The following is a 23733-nucleotide window of genomic DNA, read 5'->3' on the forward strand; positions in this document are numbered from 1 at the left end:
GTGCTGCATCAGAGTAAAAGCAGGCCTACCACACTTTCAAATTAAATTATTTCATAGACAGTAGGATGGAAAAGAAGATTATTCTTATAAGGAGAATAACAATCAGCCAGGCTGATATTCAGTTTAATATAGGCCAATATGTGCTTGCTTTTTGTTGCAGTTTTGATAATTAAAGGGGCACTATGGAGTATTGGAAAACAAATTAAAAACTTTAAATATGATACTATTTACAATATCAAAGGTTGTCTTTAAGAATTTTAGTAGAACACATCACAAAATTCACCAAAAGGATCAACACAATGTGAATAAATAACAGTTTTTGATGTTATGAGGACTATGTATTTTGTTGCAGAGATATCTACTTGTGTTATTTTTTCCCCATAACTGAATAAACAAGCTGTTCTCAGAGGAAAATATGCTATATCAAACAGAACACTGCTTGAAGCTAAAAAAGGTGGCAGGGTCCGCCAGATAAGTAAAACAGCAAGGTGCACTATGTAGTTTTGGGGAGGAAATCTTCACTGACCGATTGTTTTGTGCCCAAATGAATAAATAAACTTTGTGTCCATGACTGAATAAACTGAATTAACAAACTGACCTTGACAAGACAATGTAGTTTTCATAGTTTGTTTATACATGGTGGACCCTGCCACCTTTCTAGCCTCCAGCAGTGCTCTGGGGACCTTATTTTCCTTGTTTCTTCAGTTATGGATATAGAGTAGAAAAATGAATATTTTCTGAGCTTGTATTATTACCAAATTAATATTGTGAATATGAACCTTATTAGTTTCGATTTCTTCTCTAAAACCTCATAGTGCCCCTTTAAGTTCAGTTTGTCTAGTTCAGTTTATTCAGTCAAAGAATGACGTCGCGTCACCTCGACCCTACGTCATCACTGTGTCTGAGCTGGCAGCCTAGCTAAAGCTGATGTATCCCATTGGGCGCCTCCGTCATTGTAAACATGTAGCCGTGTCACCGGCATTACCGTGTTGTTATCCCTCACTGCTCTGCGGTTTGTCAGTACCCCGAACAACGATGGACGTGTTCGCGACATTATCAGCTTCGGAACCAGGCCGGTGTAGCGTTAGCTTGATAACTAACTAGCTAACGCGGCTACTAACAGCTAACTATCGGGCCGTGCTTGTAGGAGGCTGGCCTTTGCTAATTAGACAGCTAGCTTCCAGTTGGCAGCCCTTAGAAAATCGGGGCTAAATCGGGGTTAGCCAAACAAAGAATGAGGATGGCAAGTAATGTAATCTAACAAGGACACAGCAAGAAGTGGAGGACAGAAAAAAAAAAAAAAAATGAAGAACCCGAGACGTGCCTCGTCACCTGTTATTAACGGTAAGTGGGGCAAGTTAACGTTAGCCGTCTTCAGTCAGGGCAGTCATATGTTTTGGGACATTGCACCAGCAAAAAAAACAGTCTTTAAAATCGGCCTCTCATGTCTGAAACATGACCGAGTGTCTCTGCAGGCTAACTGTGCTCTCTATAACCTTCGTAAGTGTCAACCATCATCAGTAGCTAGCTGCATGTAGAGTGGACGCTAGCTAACTGCTGTGAGGTAAAAAGGTAAACACAGGCTAACAAGCTCGTTAAACATGGTGTTTCTTATGGCTCAGGCTGGGAAACCAGACGGAAAAAGAAGGTTGCGGACATAACGCAAGCCCTGAGTGTGAGTCCCGTTGATGTGGCAGCTCTGAGGAGGATGGCTATCAGCGAAGGAGGACTGCTGACGGATGAGATCCGCTGTCAAGTGTGGCCCCGGCTTCTGAACGTCCCCCTCGACGTCTTGGACCAGGAGCCAGGTATCATGATAGCGACATGCACAGACAGTGAAGTGCACACCACACATCTAGATCAGTGTAAATTCACACTGTCATATCATAACATGTGACACACACAGGGTTTTAACAGGTGTAAGTTGTCCCACGTACAGTGTTTGATCAGGCAAGTTTGTTTGTATGGCATTATCCAGACACAAGGCAACTCAAAGAGGCATATGATTACATTCATAGGCATTAAAAAGACAAGCAGGAAGACATCAAGTAACAAAACAAGTGTGTGGTAATGCTGATGGTCACATGTGTTGTACAGAAAAGGTAGACCGGGAGAATAACAAGGACTACAACCAGGTGTTGCTGGATGTCCAGCGCTCGCTGCGGAGGTTCCCACCTGGTGAGTAGATCCAGATTAGCCCTGCTCAGTGTGCTGTCTTTCAGGCTGTGTGTGTGTGTTCCTACCTAGAAACACTGATTAGGGGTTGACCTATTATTGGCTCTGGCTGACATTCTGCATTTTCGGTATCTGTGATATTTCTGTATAATTAATGTAAGTCACCGTAGAAAATCTGGGTATATTCCTCTGGATCAATGCAAAGTCAAAGCTCTAGCACTGCCTGCTGTTGGTGTTACTTTTACTGGTAGTCAGCTTGGCAAACAAAATTCCATAAGAACTCTTAAAGGGTGCAGCCATGTGGTCTAGACTGCGCTACTGGAATCTCTGCCGCTTCGTATCTAGTAACAGTGCTCCCATTGTCAAGTCCAGATCTATTGATTTGATGCTATAATTGAAGGAGCTGCAACCATCTCTGGGAAGTTTGACCTGTGCCAAACTGTGACAGCTGTGGGCGAGAAGCTAGAAGTCAAATTCTTCTGCCTTTCAAAGTAAAAGTGTTGAATTTATCATTGTTACTTCTAGGGGGGGAAAATAATTGCCAGACAGTATTTTTCATTCAGTTTCCTTGAAGTACAATATATTTGTAGTGCAGCAGAATTAGGTTGTATGTTAAGATTTATGATAACAACTGTGTTTTATTTTGTGTACAGGTATGCCAGATGAACAGAGAGAGGGTCTCCAGGAAGAGCTAATTGACATCATCCTCCGAGTCCTCAAACGTAATCCCCAGCTGCACTACTACCAAGGATACCATGACATCGTCGTCACCTTCCTACTGGTCGTGAAAGAGCACCTTGCAACTGCTCTAGTGGAAAAGCTCTCCACGCATCATCTCAGGTGACTGCCGTATCTGAATCTGCTTTTTTACTTGACGACATATCTTCTAGAGCTTCGCAGACTATTTTGATAACAAGTTCATTGCTGGTTCCTGGTTCTTAAATGGACAGGTTCCTTTTCATTGTCACCAATGATAGTAAATGAAGAGTCTGTATTTGACTTAAAAATGCTCCCTGTTTTCTCCTCTTGTTCAGGGACTTCATGGATCCTACCATGGACAACACAAAACACATTCTGAACTATTTGATGCCCATCATTGAAAGGGTGAACCCTGAGGTCCATGACTTCATGCAACAGTAAGACTCTCTGCTCTCTTAGTGAATACAGATCACATCAAATTAATTTCTGCATCATTCGCGGACGTTAATGTATCTTCCTCAAAGAGCCTCTCAGCATTGATTCCAATAACAGCGGCGTTATTCAGTTATTGATAGTACGCCACAGACATTAACTGTATTGAGCTGCCACATGCCTGTAGAAAAGAATCTTCCTACAAGTGTTGCAGAGTAACTTCGATTTATGTTGAAATTCTGCGTGCTGAAGTCGTAAGTGAAGGAGAAGGCTGACTTAGCACTTACAGCATACTGATCCTATTATGACAACTGGAGTCACGTCTCCAAAGACTTAACAACAGAGGTCATGAAGTCCCCTGCCTGCAGGGCTAACATGACTTTTGCTGTCCGTGCCAGTGCTGTACGTTACCAATGAAGTGAAGCATGAGCACACTGCAGTTTTGTTGCGCTGCTGCAAGCTGATCTGTCGTGTATTGATTGATTTCTTAGAGCTGAGGTGGGCACAGTTTTCGCTCTCAGTTGGCTGATCACCTGGTTTGGTCACGTCCTGTCAGACTTCCGCCACGTTGTCCGGTTGTATGACTTCTTCCTGGCCTGCCATCCACTGATGCCCATTTACTTTGCTGCTGTGGTGAGTGTAAAGACAAAGCTGATCATTGCCTTTTATATCATTAACTGCCCTACATATCTTTACTCCGTATGAACTTGTGTAAGTTTCAAGCTGACCTGAATATGAACTTGCGTGAGTGCTGATCTGACCTGAATTGAGCTGGTGTCCTTGATATGTTTCTTTTGGGCGTGGGGGCGATAGAGGGACTTCCTGCTCTCAGGACACTTATCAGCTCAAAGCAGGTGTTGTGATTGTGTTCAATGCTATCTCATATTCCTCCCTAGCTCTCCCTTTTGTATGCTTTCCTCTCTTTACTCATTAAAGTGTGATTGTATCTGTACTTTTTGGTCAGACTCAAAGTACACTCTGATGTACAGAAGTCTGTCTTTTCAGCTGAAATGAATTGACTGTTATACTCTTTTTTTCTATTTTATCGTGCTATTACATAATGCAAACAACACATTATGTTGATCCACCTTGTATTTGTAACATGAATTTGGGTGTAATATTACTATCCTTAGGTGATGGCTTGGTCTATTCTAATACAGTCAACTCCTGACAGCTGTATAAAACCTGAACAACATATAATGCTCATCCGATCCTCATGACCCTCGAAGTCTTAGCATCTCTGATGGGTGACAGCTGTTGTATAACACATGTGCCCTGTATGTATGTTTTACTGGTACATGCGCTGCAGATCGTACTGTACAGAGAGGAGGAGGTGCTGGAGTGTGAATGCGACATGGCCATGGTTCACCACCTGCTGTCTCAGATTCCCCAGGATCTGCCGTATGAGATGCTCATCAGCCGGGCGGGAGACCTCTTTGTCCAGTTCCCTCCTTCGGAACTTGCCAGAGAGACTGCCGCACATGACAAGTACTTAACACTTAACCTTTCATATATGTTTGCGCTCTGACTGTTGTGAAGATGAGATGTACCTTTAAATTCAATTAGACACATCAACAACACAGTATTATACACAGTTACATTCATATTCCACTCTCTTTTACTTCTCAGTTACACACTTTCATTTTCTTTCTGTCTCTTTCTTTTCCTCCAAAGCATGGCAGCCTCTACCTTTAAGGACTTTGACCTTGCGTCGACTCAGCAGCGACCAGACTCTGTTCTCCGTCGCCGTCGCAGACAGAAACAGGCTGCACTGGAGAGTGCGGCAGCGGCGAGCTCGGCGGTGGCGCAGCCTTCAGCAGCGCGGCGGTTTGTTCGACTGGCCGTCATGGGTCTGACGGTGGCGTTGGGGGCAGCGGCTCTTGCTGTGGTCAACACTGCCCTGGAGTGGGCCCCCAAACTGGACCTGTTTCCCTGAACTGCTCCAACACCCCCGCTGACCTCTCTGTCCTTGGCTGAATCTAGCTGGTGGGTCTGTTATCAAGAACCCTTTAATTAATTCATTAATCAAACCACAAACCCTGCAGTCAAGTCTGGAGCGAACCAGTTAATGCTCCTCTTTTCGTCCTCGAGGATGTGTCCTGACGTCCTATGCAGGGTTCTATTTTTTTTTTTTAAATGACTCCTGAAAAACACTCACCAGTGGAACAGCAACAACCACTGGTGCTCTGAAAGGAAGAATCCATCCGTAATGAAGGAGAGACTGTATTTCTAAGAACTTTTACTGATGGTGTCGTCATTAAAGTTTATTTATATTTGGTATTAAGAGTAATCAGATATCGAGTTACGCTCACAGAGATTTATGCTGAATGCTTGGTGAACTCACTACACTTGAAACTGCTGCCAATTAAGAGAGCTGAGAGTGAATGTATGAGCCTGAGTGTGTTGTGTGTGTGTATGTGTGTATATGCGTGTATGGTTGCAACCCATTTGTTATCTATTTGATACTTAGACTGAGACCAAATAGAGGATTGTTAGAATCCTCTCTGTTTTGTTTTTTTTTTTGTTTTTTTTGAAGTAATAGTTATGCAAGGAAAATGTATGAAGATATGGTCATGACACACAGGAGCTGTTTGAATAAGCCTCTTTCTGGGAATGAGTATCTGGAAAACATGACGACAGAACCCCTTTGGCTACAAATTTTAAATTCTGGCGCCTTGTTCGGGCCAGCTTAACTTATCTGTAAAAAGTTTTGAACAAAACGTCATCATCAAAGTAAACGTAGCCCGCTCGAGAATGATCTCAGACCTTAAAGATGAGGATTAGGCCCCAGCATATCAAACTATTTTTTTACTGGAGCTTTTCCAATTACCTGCTGACTTTATTGTTTGCTTGCACAAACCCTGAACACGTGTCTGTGTTTCATGCCTCTCCCCCAAATGACTTGTTTTCCGCGTCACTTTAATTTCCAGAGAAGATGATTAAATCTCTCGTTACAGTTCAGCAACACACTCACTCAATGCCTGGTAACAAAAAAAATAGCAAAGCTTGTGTTCCTTGTGTTGGCACAGTGGACACAGGTAGCACTGACTGCATTAGTAAAGACAAAAAAAAACACTAAAAACTCTTGATAGGTGCTTTACTTTCTCGGACTACAAGGGTGCTCCTGTCAGGAAAAAAAAAGCATCTCAGCCTTTAAATTAACACTGTCCAATGTTTTTTTTGTTTCAATCATGACTACTTACTTTATTTGAACACATGCCATCTCGTATGTTCGGATTACTTTGAGTGTAACACGTCACATTTCAGGTGCAGCCCAGCTCATTCCATTGTTCCCAGTCATTTCTCATTCAATCACGTATGTGAAAAGCAGTAGACGATTGCTTAGGTTTCAGTGGTATGGCACTCACCGGAATAGTCTTATCGTAAGAATAAAATATATATAGCAAATAGTTTGTCAGAGCACTTCATTCTGAGGTAGATAATTTGGGTTATCAGTCATTTTTAAAAATATATTTTGCATAACAGAAATCTTCACAATTATAGACTTGAGTTCGAGGTCACCTACTTTACATCACACGGCACAACAGTCAACCTAAACCCCTCAGTTCAGTTGAGAAAAGAAACACGTTGGGTGAAAATTGTTCACGTTCTAATACAAACTGAACACTTGGGCATTCCATTCCTATTTCAGAGTTGACTGGTTTAATTGCCATCATGGTGAACCACCTATTTAGACGGTGAAGTGAAGGTGACCTGGAACGTGTCCAAGGATGCTCTTAGGTGCCCAAGGGTCTAGTTGTAATGCACCACGTATCTGCACTCAGTGGTTTATTCATTTTTATTTTCATTGCACTAAATGATTTATCTGCCTTTTATGTTTTATTTTGTTATAATGAATCTGTCATACTAATGTAAAGTTGTACAAGAGAATGCTAATAAACTAGAGTGAAAATGTTTGATGTGTTAATGCAGGGTTCCTATGCAGTATGTAAAAAAAAAAAAAAAATCAACCCAGTTTTTTGGGACAGCAAAGTACACCAGTGTGGACATTTGCATGATAGCGATGATACATCTGATCTCTTTTCAACCTCTAAATTCATCACACGAGTTTATCTGATTGTGTAACAAAAAAATGACGTTTCCATTTCCTCAGAGATAGTTTATCAGGTTTGGTACATTGGCCATTTTATGGCATCTTAGGCTCACACGATGAACTGATTCTGATAAACATTAACCAGCTTTGTCATGCTTATCTCTTATTCGCCTTTTCCTGTAAGATCCAGCCGCATTTTGTCAATCTTGTTATTTGAAGTTCAAGGATAAGTTCACCTTAAAACAAAAATTCAGTCATTATCAAGTCACCACCATACTGGTGGAAAGTCAGGTGAGGTTTTGGAGTCCATGAAACACTTCCGGAGCTTCGCAGCAACACAGCCTTGCATCATTCTCCTAAACAACTGAAGTATGGGGACTTGTTTTAAAACAAGAAAAAGTAACATTTTATTTATTTTTATTTTTTATTTTTATAAAATGGCCATACAGCTGATCCAGCGTAATCCAAGTCTCTGGAAGACCAGAGACCCCAAATTGATTCAAAAATACATTATTGACACGATTCTCAAAGCCAAATTCTTCACTGTAGCTGCCAAGCTAGAAACATCAGCACACCCCAGCTCAAGTGGGAGGAATACATAATGTCTTCGATTCAATTTGGGATCTCTAGGCTTTCTGGAGACTTGGACTGCACCTGATGATCTGTATGGAGTCCTTTGGTAACTTCAACCGACTTTCCATCAGTTAGTAGATAATAGCTGCCTTTTCATTTTTGGGTGAACTTATCCTTTAATGTTACAGTATCGCTCGCGTGCCAAGCCTCTGGTTCCAGTTTCTTGGAAAACACACAAGTGAAACACAACAAACTTCACAGACACAAGATGTAAACATCATATTTTATATATAACAAAAGGCTACAAGTAGTGGCTGCAGCACTCGAGGAATGAACGTTTCAGAAATACAGATAAAATTCTGAATACCTTACAAAAATACAGCATCATTGTTTGTCCACTGTGCTACATTTTAACCTGATATTTCAAAAGGTAATAAGTGCGTCAGAGCAGCTGGGAACACATTCATTTCGATGTAAACAAAATCCTTCACCGCAGTCTGATAAGCTGACTGAAATACAATCTATCGCTAAATATAAATTTGCGAATATAAATTCATTGTTACTCACGTATGAAGCAATAAATGGCAATAACACCTGTTAGAATGTCTGCTCAGTTTAGTTAGGAAGACTGTACTCATTTGTCTGTAAGTATTTTTCTGTTTTATATATTAAATTATGAATTATATTTAAAAAACTTCAAATCAATCATAGACAAACATTTTTGTAAGCTCTAGTTAATTAGCTGGAGCCAGACTTTACACACAAACAAAAAAGAATTCCGAATTTACGGAGTTGTTCTGAGTTTAGTGACATTTGTATTTGTTCCGTCGACCTTGTGAGTTGGAGCGAGTCAGCAGGATATTGGAGATGATAGAACAAAGCAGGAACCGGAATTGGACGAATCCGACATTGTGTCAGATCTATCTGTGTGGACTCCTTACATTTTTTTTACCTTTCACAGTAAGAGTCCTGGATACCAGTTTAAACTGCGAAAATACTTATCGGGTCTTAAATTTAAACCAAATTTGCGTGGACGATTTCATGAACAAGTCATTCATAACATAGCTCACAACATGAAGTGGAACATTCTGCAGTTCATTTTCAGTTGGATGCAATTCTATCCAATCACGGAGCACTTTATTTAAAGATTTGTTTAAGTGAGAATGAGAGAAGGTCCCGTGAACCAGGTCAGACCCAAGTTAGGCCCATTTAATATTCAACCGAGTATTAGGAATGTATAAATGTTTGTCTATGCTGTCAATTATGCTTGAATAGTTAAAAACATTAACATTTGCCAAGAAGATTTTCAATTAGTGCATCTCTACATGAGAACATTGCTGGCTCATCAAACTGATTATGACGGAAGCAGAAGCAATCGGCCAAACCGGTCAAAGAATCGCAAATATTATTATGGCAGCAGATCCCCATAAAGCTTATTTTCTCACACTGACAGTATAGTCAGCTGTGGAAATATAAGAGACATAGCTGGCAATCTTGTATAACATTTACATCTATGGTTAAGGCAACTTTAATGAGGTGTGCAGCACATCTGAAACAAGGCTTAGAGTTAAAGGTCCAGTGTGCAGTATTTAAGGGTAGAAAGATATAATACATAATTATGTTTTTATTGGTCTAACATCACCTGAAACTAAGAATCATGGTGTTTTTTTTCCCCCTTAGAATAAATCAATATCTACCACGTTAGGGCACGTTTTCTTTTTGTTTTTAGAAGAGAGACGGCCTGCAACCACACCAACAGATGTCACTAAAGACCACACACTGAACCTTTGAGTAAAAGAGGTCAAAGCAACACAAGAATGTAGCTAGCATTAAGCTAACAGCCTGAGCATCAGCCGAGGTCTGCTCTTCTTCAGACACTATAAAGCGCTTGCAGCTGTGTGCATGTTTGTTAGTGTGTTTGACTCAGTGGCAGTTCTGGCAGTTGGGATGACATGGCTGATTGTTGACCCGGCACCCACAGCCACCGGATGTGTCGCCCCTGCCCTGTAAAATACAAAAAAAAAAAAGAAAATAAAAAGTTGAACACATGAGCCTTTGATGGATATGTAACTATGTCTAAGTGAATGTTTTTTTTACATTTGGGCCCCAGCGAGCTTGTTTGGTGACCCAGCAGATTTCTGTCTTGCACATCAGACAGCAGATCCAATCGCAGCCGTCTTTCTTCTGGACGATGATGTCACACCGTGGACACTTCATGGCCTCCCCGTTCTGCAGCAGGCTCTGTATTGAATTACATGGAAATGCACACGCAGAAAATACAGTTAGTCCATCAAGAATGAATAACACAAAATGATGCAACTTGGCAAGCTCGTCAGCGACTTTTAAACACACACAAAAACAGCAAAATGACACAGCTACACAATACCGGTCACTCACTTGACTCAAAAATAATCTAAATGTGTTCGACCTAGATCGTGGCACACCCGACTGTCTGCTTTCTTATACGCTCTATTTCATGACCTTTTAAAACTAAAGATAAGAGCCTGACATTTTTAACAGTTTTTGTCGACTCTTGGTGTGTAATTAATCTCTCGTCTAGATTCTAGACCCTGCACAACTTCCTGCTGGGGTTTGTGGTGTGCTGGGTATTGCATTGATGCAAGACTGACGTGCCGCTTTACTCAAACCACTAATCTGCAAAAAAAAACCTGCTTCCTGTCAGAAGTGCAACAGACTGCAGGAGTCCACACACGTGCCAAGTGATCACACAGAGAGCTGCGAGGTCGACTTACCTCGAGCATCTGTTTCGTCTGCTGAGCCGCGAGGTCGTTCTCTGCTCGGACGCGCAGGTCATCCTGGTAGTCCTTACAATTCATGCCATTATGGATGGCCTGTAAACACACACACACACACAACTTCCTTTAAGTTTGGTGCTTCCACAGTTCCCAACATGGTACTAAAAAAAAAAAATTTGGTCAGTTAATACAGTGGCTGTCAGAGAGATTACCCTGCAGAGAATGCAGTTGGTTTCGTTGCAGAGCTCGCACGGGAACTCGTTGACTTCGTCCTCGTAGATGCACCACCCTCGACAGTTGGGGGTCTGACAGTGGAAGCTGTGCTCTGAGCGGCTTTCCGCGATGCTCAGGCGCAGCTCCAGAAACCGCTGGTGCTCCTCTTCTGTTAGCAACTGAATCCAAGTTTATACAGTGGAATAATGTAGCATTATAACACTTTGCTTAGATAAAAAAATAATAAACATGTCCCTTCATGCCTATTAGAGGCTCTAATGTGTTGTTTTGTTTTAATTAACTTTAAAGCATGGATTAAAATTTCAGTAAAGACCTAATATTATTTGAAATTCAACTCCACCCCCACTGACTGATCCGCCCTTTTCTGTCGCTCAACATATTCTAAGGTGAATTCATTCTATCATATTCAAAGAGACTTTCTTAAATAATGAAGATTACCAATGGGCACCACGTGTACAACATAATTCTAGGTTCCAAATAAAGGGGCAACAGGTGCTAATATTACAAGATTAAAGTTGTACATTTACAGTGCAGATACACATACACGACTTCATGTTACATTACCAACAGCTAATGTGTAGAAACAACTGAAATAAAGCTATGCTGGCAGCTTTTATACTCGTGTAAGTTTCTTGTTCTTTGGCCTAACACTCACCTCTTTGATCTCTCGGTCCAGCAGCTTGCTCTCACAGTTGTCGGGACAGGACACCTCAGCATCTTGACTGTTCACTACTGTCCCCTTCAGACACTCCCTGAACAAGAACACACACACATACACAAAACCCAAATGTATAAATGCATTAAGTGTTGACCTCTGCACACTTTGCTGATCATGGCACGTGGCACTGTAGACTTTTAGGAAGCAGTCAGAATACGCAAATCACTGAGCTACAGGATCATGGATTGCATCGGACCTGCAGAAGGTGTGCAGACACTCTCTGAGCACGATGCCCTCTCCTGGCTGCAGGTGGGAGAAGCAGATGGGACAGTCGGTCTCGTCGGTGTTGGGGATCAGGTTCTGTTCCTCTGTTGCCAAGAGGTGCAGGTAGTTTCTCTGTCGTTCCTCCTGCTGAGCCTTCATCACACAGAAAAGGTTTCAGGTCAATCACCAAACAGAGATTTTTTTTTTTTTTTTTTTTTTTTAAACACACAATCATGACACATCAAAAACAGCAGAAGCCCGTTTCCTTAAAATGGAAAGCGAAACAACTAAAAACTGCCGAAAGCCAAATTCTGCTGGCATCAGCTTTAGTAGTTTCCATGACTGTCCCTGAAGTTTTATGAACTCCTCTCTGTGGGGGTGTTACGTTTGCTTCCCCACATATTAATCCATTTGGTTTCCTCGTCTATAAATTCAATTTACCGGTTCTCCATTTATCAAACATACAGTATAATTAAGTTCAACCACCAAACATCCTTTTTTTTGTACAAGGGAGCCACAATAAATATTAAGTGCACTCAGGTTTCCACAGATTGGGTTTCAGTTCTGTAATTTTCAAAATGAGTACATGCGTCAAGGTTTGGCAGCTTTCTAACAAAGACCTACACACACACACATTTCCAACTGTGAGATTTCAAAATGTGTGCAAACTGCAAAACAGACTGACAACATTGTGCAGCTTAAAAAAATGGAACATTAAAGTCTGGATAAAGTGGCATTTAGAGAGTATCTGGCTGATGTGTTGTCATATTCTCACGTATGTCCTGGTGAAACAGAGAGATGATGACCATCATATGCTCTGTGTAGCTGTAACTATTAATGGTTTAGTGGTTGATTATTATATTATTTGCAGACCATTCTGGTAAACAATCACACATTTTCTCTTCTGCGTCAGCGAACTTATTCTCTTGGCTTTTGGGAAACACTCATGAAATGTTTTCCCCATTTTCTGCCATTTAATACAAAACCAAAAAACTAATCTATTAATCAAGAAAGATCAATTGTTGTCATTATTAATTTCAAGGCATTTTCCTATTCTATTCCAACATTAAAGTGCAAACAGACACATTTTGTGTCCAGCTTGTGTTTACATGTGGTAGCATTGTTGTGAAAAGCTTTTAAAATGATTATTTTCTCATAAATGAAAGACCGTCTGGATGGATTTCTTCGCTCAGCGGCCACTTTCTGGGTACGACCTAATGCCATCCAATACAATCGACCACTTTTATGATGTCCATTATGTCTTTTGACACTCTTATTAAAAGTGTTAATGTTACAACACCACCTTTAATCATGACCTCAGTAACTGCCATTTATTCAATCTACACATACCGACAATATTCAGAAAAACTGAATATTGTAAACTTTAAGACTTCATGTCAGAGCTGAACACTGGGTGTGTACATCCTTTAAAAGTTTCAGGAACACAAAGATGACTCCAGCTCCGATGTGTTAAGGCTCTGTTGCTGATTGGATGCTACACAACAACTACATGTTTTGGGTGAAATTCAGCTACAAATTTGGCTTCCGGCTGAGAAGACTTCAGGAACTCAAGCCATTACCTGTACGTACTGCATCATGGCCACCTCCTCCTGCTGAAGCCGAAGAATCTCCTGCTGGTCTGGCTCGTAGATGTTGGGCACCTCGTAATCCTCCGGCCGATCCCCTCCGCACATCTCACAGCCAGGTCGCGTTGGTTTGTTCCTGTACGTGCACATGGCACAGGTCCAGCCATGCTACACACACACACACACACACACACAGACCATGTAGACACTTTCAGACTCAGTCACACTGCAGACAGAATGTGTGATGCACAGTTTGTATCCTGACCTCAGGTTCAGGAGCCACAGGTGGTCTGGCAGCTCTCAGCGGTTTTGGAGGAAGAGGAGGAGGAATGAGTTGATACTCTGGAGGAAGACCTGTCTTCTCGTCTCCACCCTCGCCCAGCCCTCTGGGCAAAAGCTGCAATGACTGCATGGACTCCATGATGCCTATGAAAAGATTGTCATTCCAACGGAACCAGTTTTTGATTACTTGTTGTGTCCTCCTGTAACCAAGGCAGGAGCTGAACCTAAATCTTTTTTTCAAAGTGCTGACAAACATCTGTCTCATTTCATTCCAATTTGATCAGAATTAACACAAATTAAGGTAAGTGTTGTTCAAGTAGTTTGTTGTTCATACCAAAAAAACAAAAAGTTATTAAATTTACATTATTATTGACAAAAATAGTAGCTAATAATAACAACAACTAGTATTTGCAGATTTTCTTGATTTTTGTGTGTGTGTTGCTGACCTTCAATGCGTTGCTGCTCCTGCTCCTGCCTGTGCTGCTGCTTCGTGAGATGAGCAGCATGAGCGGAGAGGATGAACAGGAAGGCCTGGTCGCCGCTCTTACGGATGCCGTGGCTGTACAATGTCTCGCGGTCTTGAGCCAGCCGCTTCCCGATCACCCAGCGCTGCAGCGCGGGGACGAACCCGAAGTCGTGGCTGATCTGTGAGCGGAACTCGAGTGATTAACAGATCGCTAACTGTAGCATAAATGACATTTGATGCTATAAAGAACGACATTTATATCATCAGACACACACAGTAACAGTGGCACGTTCTAACACAAAGTGTAGCAGATTGTTAAAAACAGACTTAATAAACCAGGTCTTAGCTCAGTGTTTCTTAAGACATCATGGATCACTGTGGCCAAACCCCAAGAATCTGAGATATCTTTTATAAATCATGGCAGGATTCTGGATCACAGCTGGAAATTTTGTTTCATATGCTTTATGCCAGCTGAAATGCTCAACCAGCGTTTTCAATTGTACATTATGTCCAGATGTTGCATACACATAAAATCACATCTCTGAATATGCTTTTCCTTTATGCCATGAATTGAAAATATGTTCCATCTGATACGACCTCATGACGAAGATATCTGACCTCAACACAACATGTCAGTTGTTGCCTGTACCTACTGCACTGTTTGGTCAAATATACCTGATGAAAAGTCACATGGACGCATATTTATCCGTTTTAGTGACCTATGTGATAGAATAGGATCGTTAGATCACAGCTGTTTTTTGCTGGAACGCCATACCTTGTCTTTAAGTTGTGCGATTGTCATGTCAGCAGAAACCACAATGGTCACTGGGATGTAGTTATCTGACTGGGCGTCCTCCACTCCGACCAGCAGCCTGTGGGACAAAAGACAACAGAAGCAACCTTGTCATCATTTTTGTTGTTGTTGTTGTTAATATACCATTTACATTTACCATGATACAAGAAAAATAAATCCTACATTGGTATTCTGTTAAGAAAACATACATGATTATATTGTGTGAGTAATTCAGCAGGGGTGTTTGGAGCGTTAGCGTAAAGTTAGGGTGACAGACCACCCTGTCCATCTCCTTACACTCGCATTTTAAAAGTAATTTATTTAACAAAACACAGAGTAAACAGAGATAACATTTTTACTTAGATATCACAATAAGATTGTAACCATGATTTAGTTTGGCCGTGACAATCAGGTATTGTAACAGCCCTCTTATGCATCATATGCCGACCTGTTTGTCTCGAGGTGGTAACCAGGTGCAGACACACGGGGGACACGCACACTTTTGTTGCCCATTTGTCTCCACATGTGGGAATTCTAATTCACTTGTGGGAAGAAAGCTGCTCACGTGTTAACATATTTCTTACATGGAGAAAAAGCCAGTAATTTCAGGAAATGTCTGAAGTGACACGTTCATGAGGGCAGCCATACTTCACTCATGTCTTGATTTACTTTAATCCCAATTCAAGCGTTGTGAGTCAAAACAAACCTCATCACAGAAGGAGAAGCCCTCTTAAATTTCAAGTGGTGTCTGTTTTGGAAACATCTGGCCCCAAAAAAGAGGAAGTCCCACACTGACACATGACCACACACACACACACTCACACACTCACAGCTGTATCCTCACCTGATGGGGTCCTGGGGGTAAGCCTGACTGTTGACTCTGACAGACACTGGGACGCAGAGCTGAGCCAGTCTCTCACACAGCCTGGCCGCTTCCTGTCCGTCCCCACTGCTGAGGGCTTCACCCAGAGACAGGGCCAGCTCCTCGGCTGCAGGGGGAGAGGAAGGGGGGGGGGGTCCATATGACTTATCAAAAACAATGACTCACCTTTAATGTTAAACTGAGACACGTATGTTAGACTACAATCACCAGCAGCCTGTATAAGACCTCATGTCACAGGGCTGTTCAATGGATATTCATGCTGTCTCGTGTGTTTTAGCTCGTGTGAGGTGAGAAAATCGAAACTAACGCCGGAGGAGCTCACCCTCTTCCAAACTGACAGTCGGCGTAACTCCAGAGGTCATGTTTGCACCTGAAAAACACAGGTAACACACGATATATGTCACGCACACACGTCATAGAAAACGAGGAAATACAGCTTGTTCGTGAGGCGACAAAGTTTACATCCTAACCTTTCCCTCGGGTCGAGTCGTGGTTGTCGTTGTCACGTCCGCATTCAGTCCGCCACTTCCTCTCCAGGCGACGGGAGGAGAAGGAAAAGTTTATAAATCCCGACCTGAAGGAGGGAATACCGTCCAGGGAGGACTTCTCTACTTGTGTGTTTCCTGCCGTCCAGCTGTGACCTCTCGGTGGATGGCAGGTCGGAACGGAAAGTGAAACTGAGTCATGTTCGAGGAAGACAGCTCGGAACTTTAGCCCCGCCCCCCCCACCCCCGCGTCACTGCTGAGGACCTCCTGGTGCGTCAAGTTCATTTTAGATATATATTTAGATATTCATATTAAAAAATAGATTATTTACATAAAAACAAATCTAATACGACATTTAACCCTCATGCAACTGATGAATATATGTAAACATAAACAAAACCTTTTTACTCACACCACATTAAGCACAAATAAAGATTCATATCAGAAACTGCTATACAAATATAATATATTAATATACATTTTCACATCACTCCTGATAATAATAACTATCAAATACGAAGTATTTACATGATGCCACTGTTTTTTATAATAACACACACACACACACGCACATATAGGTTATATAATATTTGTATGGCAGTTTTTGACATAAACTTGTTTTTGTGTACTATATGTGTTCTTTTATCAGTTGCATGAGGGATAAATTTTATTATGAGACAAAGCCACAAAACCACAAATTGAAAGCCTCATAACATGGGATGCATGATTTTATGCTGTAATGACAGTGTCATATACAAAACAAGTTTTGGTGGTACATATTATTTAGAATAGTTTTAGCTATATGTCTGTAATATGTGTAAAGTGTATTATAGACGTATTATATAAGATAAGACAAGATACAATAATCCTTTACTAGTCACACAATGGGGACATTTATATTATTATTACAGCAGCAAAACGGATAGCAAAAACAAAGTGCATCAATTAAAACAGGAGTAATAAATACATTTATTGTTTTAATTAAAAAACACAAGTAAAACAGTATTAAAAACAATATGAACAATATGAATAAGAAACAAAAACACCTATCCCCAAATGTTTGCAATTTGCATTAATACAACCAAAATTATTCAAAATGAAAAAGAAGTTAAACAATAAATATATCAACAGTTACACTCTAGTTCACAGACACTACTTTGAGTTCATAATGACAGAATAAAACAGCAAAACTAGAGTTACCAGTGTAATCAATTAGAATCACAGTACATGTATGTTTCTCTAAAGGTTTAAACGATTATGACAAATGTCCAGCAGGTGGCGGTGTCTGACAAAAGTTGATCGATTTAATTTTTCAGCTCAAAGTTGGCAGAGACATGAATTTAATGGGAAACAATGAAGTTTTGCAGATGAAATTCAGAGTCAGAACTTTAATATTTACAATATCAACGAGGTAATAATTCAAACTCAGACATATTTATTTTTTCCATGACTGAATAAACAAGTTGTTCGTAGAGGAAAATAAACTCTGCAGAGCACTGTTATAAGCTAGAAAGTGTCAGGGTCCGCCACATATAAACAAAGCAAAACAGTATGAAATTGTGTTGTCCTTTAGGTCAGTTTGTTTACTCAGTTTATTCAGTCATGAAGACAAAGAGTTTGTTTATTTAGTTTGTTTAGGCATAACAATAAAAAATAAAAACATGTTTATAAACTCTACTGTTTAAAATGTCTTACACAAAACTACAAAATGACCTTTAAGAGTCATATTTTACAACATTAAGTTTGCATTAAATTTAAATTGAATGCTGACTTGATAATTGACGTCTGAACTGCTAGATGGACAAGATAAGAAAACAAAGGAGATATGGAAAGGGAAATTCAGAACTCATAATTTTGATATTCACGGTATTTAGAAATACTTCTTTTTCATTACTAAATAAACAAACTCATCTCTGAGGAAAATAAGGTACGCAGAACACAGTTTGAAGCCAGACAGGTGGCAGGGTTTGTCACATACAAACAAAGTTTTCAGGTCAGTCCGTTTATTCAGTCATGAATGTTTGTTTATCTAGTTTGTTTAGGCATAAAAATTAGTCTTTTGATTACAATTTCTTCCCCCCGAAAACTACATAATGTACCTTTAAAAAAAATACAAATAAAACAGGTTAACTTGTAATTCCTGCAGTTAATGCTCCATTAAAGGTTAAGAGCCTCTCGGGAGGATTTGGCCTTGATGAAGTGAGCAGTTCGATCCAGATGCACGGCGCAGATGAAGGAGCCAATCACAGCGGCTCCAGCGGGAGGAGGGGGCGGGGCCTGGCAGCTCCGCTCTGCAGCTCAGCCACAAAGTTGCAGAGAGCGTCTCCCAGTCCCACCGCCCGCCTCCTCTAGGTATCTGTCACACCTGCGGAGCTGCCTCTCTCCTCCACCGACCGTTTTACTTGACTTCAGACCTCTGCCTGAAGCGATCCGAGGTGCGTCTCGACTCGTCTCCCTCTCCATCGAAGATGCTGGCTTGTACGGAGATGATCACTATGTGCCTGCAGTCGGCCAAACAGAAGCATCTCCTGGCTCAGCAGCAGCAGCAGAAGCCGCTCCACACCGCCGGACAAGGGCTTACTATCTTCCACGATGTGAGTGCAAGTAATACCTTACTCATGCATCATTTTGTTTATTAATTGCATTAAAATGCATAAAAGCTGCATCCAAGAACAGAAAATCAAAAGGTATCAAAATGTATGAAACACAGTCACCAGTTTCAATTCTGACTCTTATTCTTGTTTCCGTCTAGAAAATGTCCAAGAAAGTGAAAAACAGAAATGTTTTATCAAATGTTGCACACCCAATGATAATACAGTATGTGTGTGTGTGTGTGTGTGTGTGTGTGTGTGTGTGTGTGTGTGTGTGTGTGTGTCAGAGAAAAAGTAGGAAGAGCTGCAGCTGCTCCCACCGCATGATAAATTAAGCTCTCACAGTTGGAGAGGTTTTAGGGGCTGCTGGGGTTTCTCCTCTTTTTGTTGCCCCCACACACACAAACACACACACACACACGCACACACACACACACACACACACACACACACACACACACACACACACACACACACACACACCCAATAAACCTTTCTGTGTTTCATCGAAAATCATTGATAAAACACGACTGAACTTGATTTAGGTTGTTGTTGTTGTTATTGTGTTTGTTTTTCGTCGCCACTGACACAAACACACACACACACACACACACACACACACACACACACACACACACACACACACACACACACACACGCGTGCACACACACACACACACACACACACACACACAGACTGCACACACTCAATGTGGGGCTTAAACCGACGACACCTGCTGCCTTATTAACCTGCAACACTGCACAAGAAAAACGATCCATCAACACGGTCATTATCCAGCCGTCACATACTGTCTCCTCCCGGGTTAGTGGGCCAGTGTCTGCGCCCACTGCTGAGCTCTGGTCTAACTGACAGCTCTCTGTCTGCTCTGTCACTAATGCACTGCACAGGCAGCCTTGTCGAATAAAACTGGGGCACATTACTCACATTGTTTTTTTTGTTTTTTTTTGCAGAGTTGACACTGTGCACGCCGTCCCTGAACGTGTTTGCACAGCACCTCCTCATTTAGTCTTCAGCCTTGAGTTCTTTTGTAGCGCTCTGCTCTGATGATCCCCACGCTCAAAAAACATAATTATGTCTGATTGGCCTACGACCGCCTGTTTGGGAGATAATACCACAAACACACTGCATCCACCGAAGGACATGCTGTCTTGGTTTTGATTGCCGTGCTTGTCTGCTCATTGTCTCTCTTTCTTTCTTTTTTTTGTTTTGTTTTTGCGTCGTTCTTTTTATTTGTGAAAGGAGAAACTATGTGCAGTTACTAGACATTTTATTCCTGCCTCTAGGTTTCTCTAATTACTCCGCTGGGACTCCATTTTTCTTTTATTTAAAGCAGGATGAGCTGCCATGAGGTTCTTTCAACCGGTACCTATCATGTAGAAAAAGCTGAATAAAGTCAGAAGCTCAGCTAATGAGCCTCAAAGCAACCATAAATGTTTTGTTGTTTTTTTTTTTTTTTGTGCCTGTTGTAATGCTGATCAATGGTGATTGATTTTCAGGGATAATGCCAGTGGATGAACTTTATTATTGCAGTGGTGCACATTGATTTTCAATAGTCTGCAGGAAATGCAGCAGAATTACAATGTGGATGATAATTAATGTACAAACTGTGTTCAGTTTATTTAAAAGAAAAAACATGCTGCTCCGTTACACATTCAACGGACAGATGCCAATTATAGAGCGATCAATACGTCACACAAATCGAGTCCTTTCCACGTGGTAATGAGCTGGTCGGCGATGTTAGAGATGCAGAGATTCATTTGATGGACATTCCCCAAAGTGCGAGTGAAAGCAGTGCCTCAAAACACGTCCTGTTCAAAGGCCAGGGACAGCTAATGATTCTGGTGATGGTCGTAGGAGGAGGTTTTATCCTCCATGTTGTTGCTTTTGAGTGTCTTGGCTTTGTGTTTTTTTCCCGTGGCTCTGCCTCTGGATCACCAGTCTTTCTGATTTCTCTCTCTCTCTCGCACGTGTTATCTCTCCTGATGTTCATCTATTCTCCCTCTGCTCTGCTCCTGCTTTGCTGCTTTTGAAAAATAACATCAGGCACCCGAGGAAACAGGAATAAAATGTGCTTAAAGTTGAAGAAGTGTACATCTGCGTGGAAAATGGAAAAACATGGCACATACATGATAAATCATCAGCGCTGGCTTCCTCTTTTTTTTTTTCTTGAATGCAAAATCTAAAGCCCTGCATAAAACAGTGTGTCATCACAGCCTGAGAAAACCCACTGACTTAACACCTGCCACCATGGCATCAGAGCAGCAGCACTCTGGGAAGCAGGTCTGACCTTTTCTGGGCTCGCTGTAAATGATGCATTATCGTCTCCTAACACCGGAGAGCCCAAAGACACAACCAGACAACAAATGACTCCAACAGCACTGCAACTGTAACAGTACTGCTGCCTCAGATAGGTTACAGTGCCAAAGGGGAAATGAAAAAGTGTGCTGACTGTGAAGGGAAAGGATGTGCTGTACAGTGCAGCACGGGCCGACAGCAAGCAGAATATGAAATGGAGATTCATGTAATGAATAAGGGAGGTGTGGGGGACAGCAACTGGCAGATTTCCAATTACCTTTCGAGTCCAGACATATGGATCAAAAAATAGAGCAGCGAGTGTGTTGTGATGCGGTTTGGAATGACGCATATCTTGTTATTAGTAAGGATAGAAGCTGTAGAGAGTCAGACACTGACAGGCAGAGGGCACGAGTGCAGACCGTGAGCTTGTTGACCTATATAGAAAACGAACATGAAGGGCAGGTTCTGTTGTTACTAAAACCCGTCGGTCAAAACCGATGAGCTTGTCAGTCCCGACAGTCGAAAACTGCAAAGAGAGCAGATCGATGGAATAGCACACATCACGGATTTTCCATTTTCACTGCATTGCTTCATTGCAAAATTCATGACGGAGATTTATTCATGGAGGGACTGGATATTGTGCCCAAGTTTTATTGAAATCGCAAAAATTTGCATTTATCAAAGTCTTCTGAAACTGCTGAGAGTAAGAGAGTTGGTGCGTGTTACATTAATTTGAAGTATTATGAAGTGTAAAGCAGGATGACATTAAATGCAGATTCTCCACGCTAACTTACTTTTCATGAATTGAATTTTAAAGCAGCTACAAGGAACTTTAACTTTTGCTGAATATGTCGCCCCCTGTGGATGAAAACAGTATGAGTGCCACCGCTGTGCGTCGTAAAGATCTTTATCTGGCTAGCATGTTTTGTTTTGGAAGCGAGTGAAAGAAAAATGCGAAGCACTTTCTTTTTTTTCAACACAGATTGATAACTGTAATATAATGATGTTGCAAAAAAGCAAAATCTATTATAATAATCCTGCAGCTACAAGATTTGGTTGCTTACTAATAGTCATTTTGTTGTGTGAAGGCAAAAGTGATCAACATTCTCTTTTATGTTATGTTTATAAAACAAACAGCATAATATACCTCGGTATCAAGGGGAACTTAAAATATTACATTATAAGCCAGTTGTTAAAGATTAACGGTTCATGTAATTGTCAATTTACAACAATCAAATTGAGCTGAGGAGTCACAGCCTGAGGAAGGAAGCTTGCTCTGTAGTACGGTGGTATGGCAGTGGAAGCGTCTTCCAGATGGCAGCAGGGTTGGGCTGGGTGTGGTCTTTAAGTATCCTTTGGGCACTTTGCAGACATCTCACTTCACCAATATCTGCTGCCGTCCGACAATACAGCACACTGCCGTGCCACCAGACTACGGCGCAGCTTCTTTCCTCGGGCTGTGAGACTCCTCAGTTCATCCACTCTGCCATCACATCTGACTCAGTGACTAGACATTAAGAAAAAAACTTTTTCTCGCTGATGTTCTTGTTTGCTTACAGTATGGAGGTCATTTAGTGCCATTAAATTGAGACTGTTTAATAACTGTTTAATAAGTGGTTCGTCGTTCCTAAGATGTTTAACTGCTTGAAACACATCTTTGTGCTCAGTAGGGAGCAGATTTTTCATTTTATTTTCATGGTTATGGTCCTTGTTAACATGTTAGACAACAGCTTTATTGGTGCTACATGGGCCACAGTTGACACTGAGTTTAGTCCAATTATGTAAACCACTTATGGGACATGAAAATAAACATGATGATTAAAATTGTCAGCCAATTGTAAACATCTATTTGACTTTCAAGAGCCCACTTCAACTTTGATCCACCGTTCTTTGGTTGCATGCAACTTAACAATTCCATGGATGACTATAATCAGTGTTTTCAGGACCCTAACCTTTGTTTTCAGTCCAGATAAGTGCTTTAGTGATTATGGTTACTTTTGGGACTTGTTTCAAATCTGCCTCATTGTTTGAGCGGTTGCCCAGTTTGTGGTCCTCAGATCCTCCCTCGTTGTTAGATCCCACAAACGAAGCCGTTAAGTGAAAACATGTTGTGTTTTGCTGTTCTGGACTGGAGTGGAAACTGAAATTTTCTTTTGCTGACCAGGAGGCAGCCTTTGTTTTCAAGATACCCCTCACATGATCAGCTGTAAGTGATGGTGTTTGGTGTCTCCTCCATGTCAGCCAATAAAAATGACTCTCCCAGTGTTGGTCATCCAGCCGCACTGAAGTTGCTCTGTTGTTGTTTTCAGCTGATCTCTGTCAAGCAAGTTTATGTTCATCTGCCTTGAAGCAAAGGCTGTATTATACATTTGCTGTCATTGGTGGTTGTGAATTTTAAAACCTCCGTATAAAATAAGCCCTTCATCATCCGACACGCCATAAGCCTCCGTGACAATTACTACAATAATCCCTGCCAACTCCAGT

The 23733-nt window shown here is 41.3% G+C and overlaps 3 protein-coding genes across 3 annotated transcripts in view; 2 read left to right on the forward strand and 1 right to left on the reverse strand.

Annotated features, from left to right (window-relative positions):
- The first annotated feature begins 870 nt into the window (after positions 1–870).
- On the forward strand, positions 871–7223 carry tbc1d20 (TBC1 domain family, member 20). The gene is made up of 8 exons (XM_037100675.1): positions 871–1344; positions 1623–1808; positions 2098–2178; positions 2829–3015; positions 3210–3311; positions 3798–3939; positions 4616–4794; positions 4981–7223. Exons 1-8 carry the CDS (start codon positions 1305–1307, stop codon positions 5240–5242), a joined length of 1179 nt encoding a protein of 392 aa, XP_036956570.1. The 5' UTR covers positions 871–1304; the 3' UTR covers positions 5243–7223.
- Positions 7224–8197: 974 nt separating this feature from the next.
- On the reverse strand, positions 8198–16553 carry rbck1 (RanBP-type and C3HC4-type zinc finger containing 1). Its single transcript, XM_037100674.1, has 13 exons — positions 16326–16553; positions 16178–16225; positions 15817–15961; positions 14955–15051; positions 14160–14358; positions 13697–13857; positions 13426–13599; positions 11838–11998; positions 11579–11675; positions 10902–11081; positions 10687–10785; positions 10031–10174; positions 8198–9937 (listed from the first exon to the last, which is right to left on the reverse strand). The coding sequence occupies exons 2-13, from the start codon at positions 16215–16217 to the stop codon at positions 9857–9859; spliced, it is 1578 nt and encodes a 525-aa protein (XP_036956569.1). The 5' UTR covers positions 16218–16225; positions 16326–16553; the 3' UTR covers positions 8198–9856.
- A 2062-nt stretch (positions 16554–18615) lies between these two features.
- Positions 18616–23733, forward strand: part of necab3 (N-terminal EF-hand calcium binding protein 3) — a 40121-nt gene continuing 35003 nt past the window's right edge. Inside the window, exon 1 of the mRNA XM_037100676.1 lies at positions 18616–18935. Within this exon, the coding sequence (XP_036956571.1) occupies positions 18810–18935 (126 nt within the window). The 5' untranslated portion in view covers positions 18616–18809. The remainder of the gene's footprint in view (positions 18936–23733) is intronic.

This window comes from Acanthopagrus latus, chromosome 6 (assembly GCF_904848185.1).
Source record: "Acanthopagrus latus isolate v.2019 chromosome 6, fAcaLat1.1, whole genome shotgun sequence".
Taxonomy (NCBI): Eukaryota; Metazoa; Chordata; class Actinopteri; order Spariformes; family Sparidae; genus Acanthopagrus; species Acanthopagrus latus.

What these genes read in the sequence shown, in the direction of transcription:
- tbc1d20 (XM_037100675.1), top strand. Translation starts at nt 1,305, where the DNA reads ATGAAGAACCCGAGACGTGCCTCGTCACCTGTTATTAACG. An exon ending in CGTCTTGGACCAGGAGCCAG is followed by an intron (nt 1,809 to 2,097) that starts GTATCATGATAG and finishes TGTGTTGTACAG; the next exon opens with AAAAGGTAGACCGGGAGAAT. An exon ending in GCTGCGGAGGTTCCCACCTG is followed by an intron (nt 2,179 to 2,828) that starts GTGAGTAGATCC and finishes TTTTGTGTACAG; the next exon opens with GTATGCCAGATGAACAGAGA.
- rbck1 (XM_037100674.1), bottom strand. Translation starts at nt 16,217, where the DNA reads ATGACCTCTGGAGTTACGCCGACTGTCAGTTTGGAAGAGG. An exon ending in TACCCCCAGGACCCCATCAG is followed by an intron (nt 15,052 to 15,816) that starts GTGAGGATACAG and finishes TTTGTCCCACAG; the next exon opens with GCTGCTGGTCGGAGTGGAGG. An exon ending in CCATGATGCAGTACGTACAG is followed by an intron (nt 11,999 to 13,425) that starts GTAATGGCTTGA and finishes TGTGTGATGAAG; the next exon opens with GCTCAGCAGGAGGAACGACA.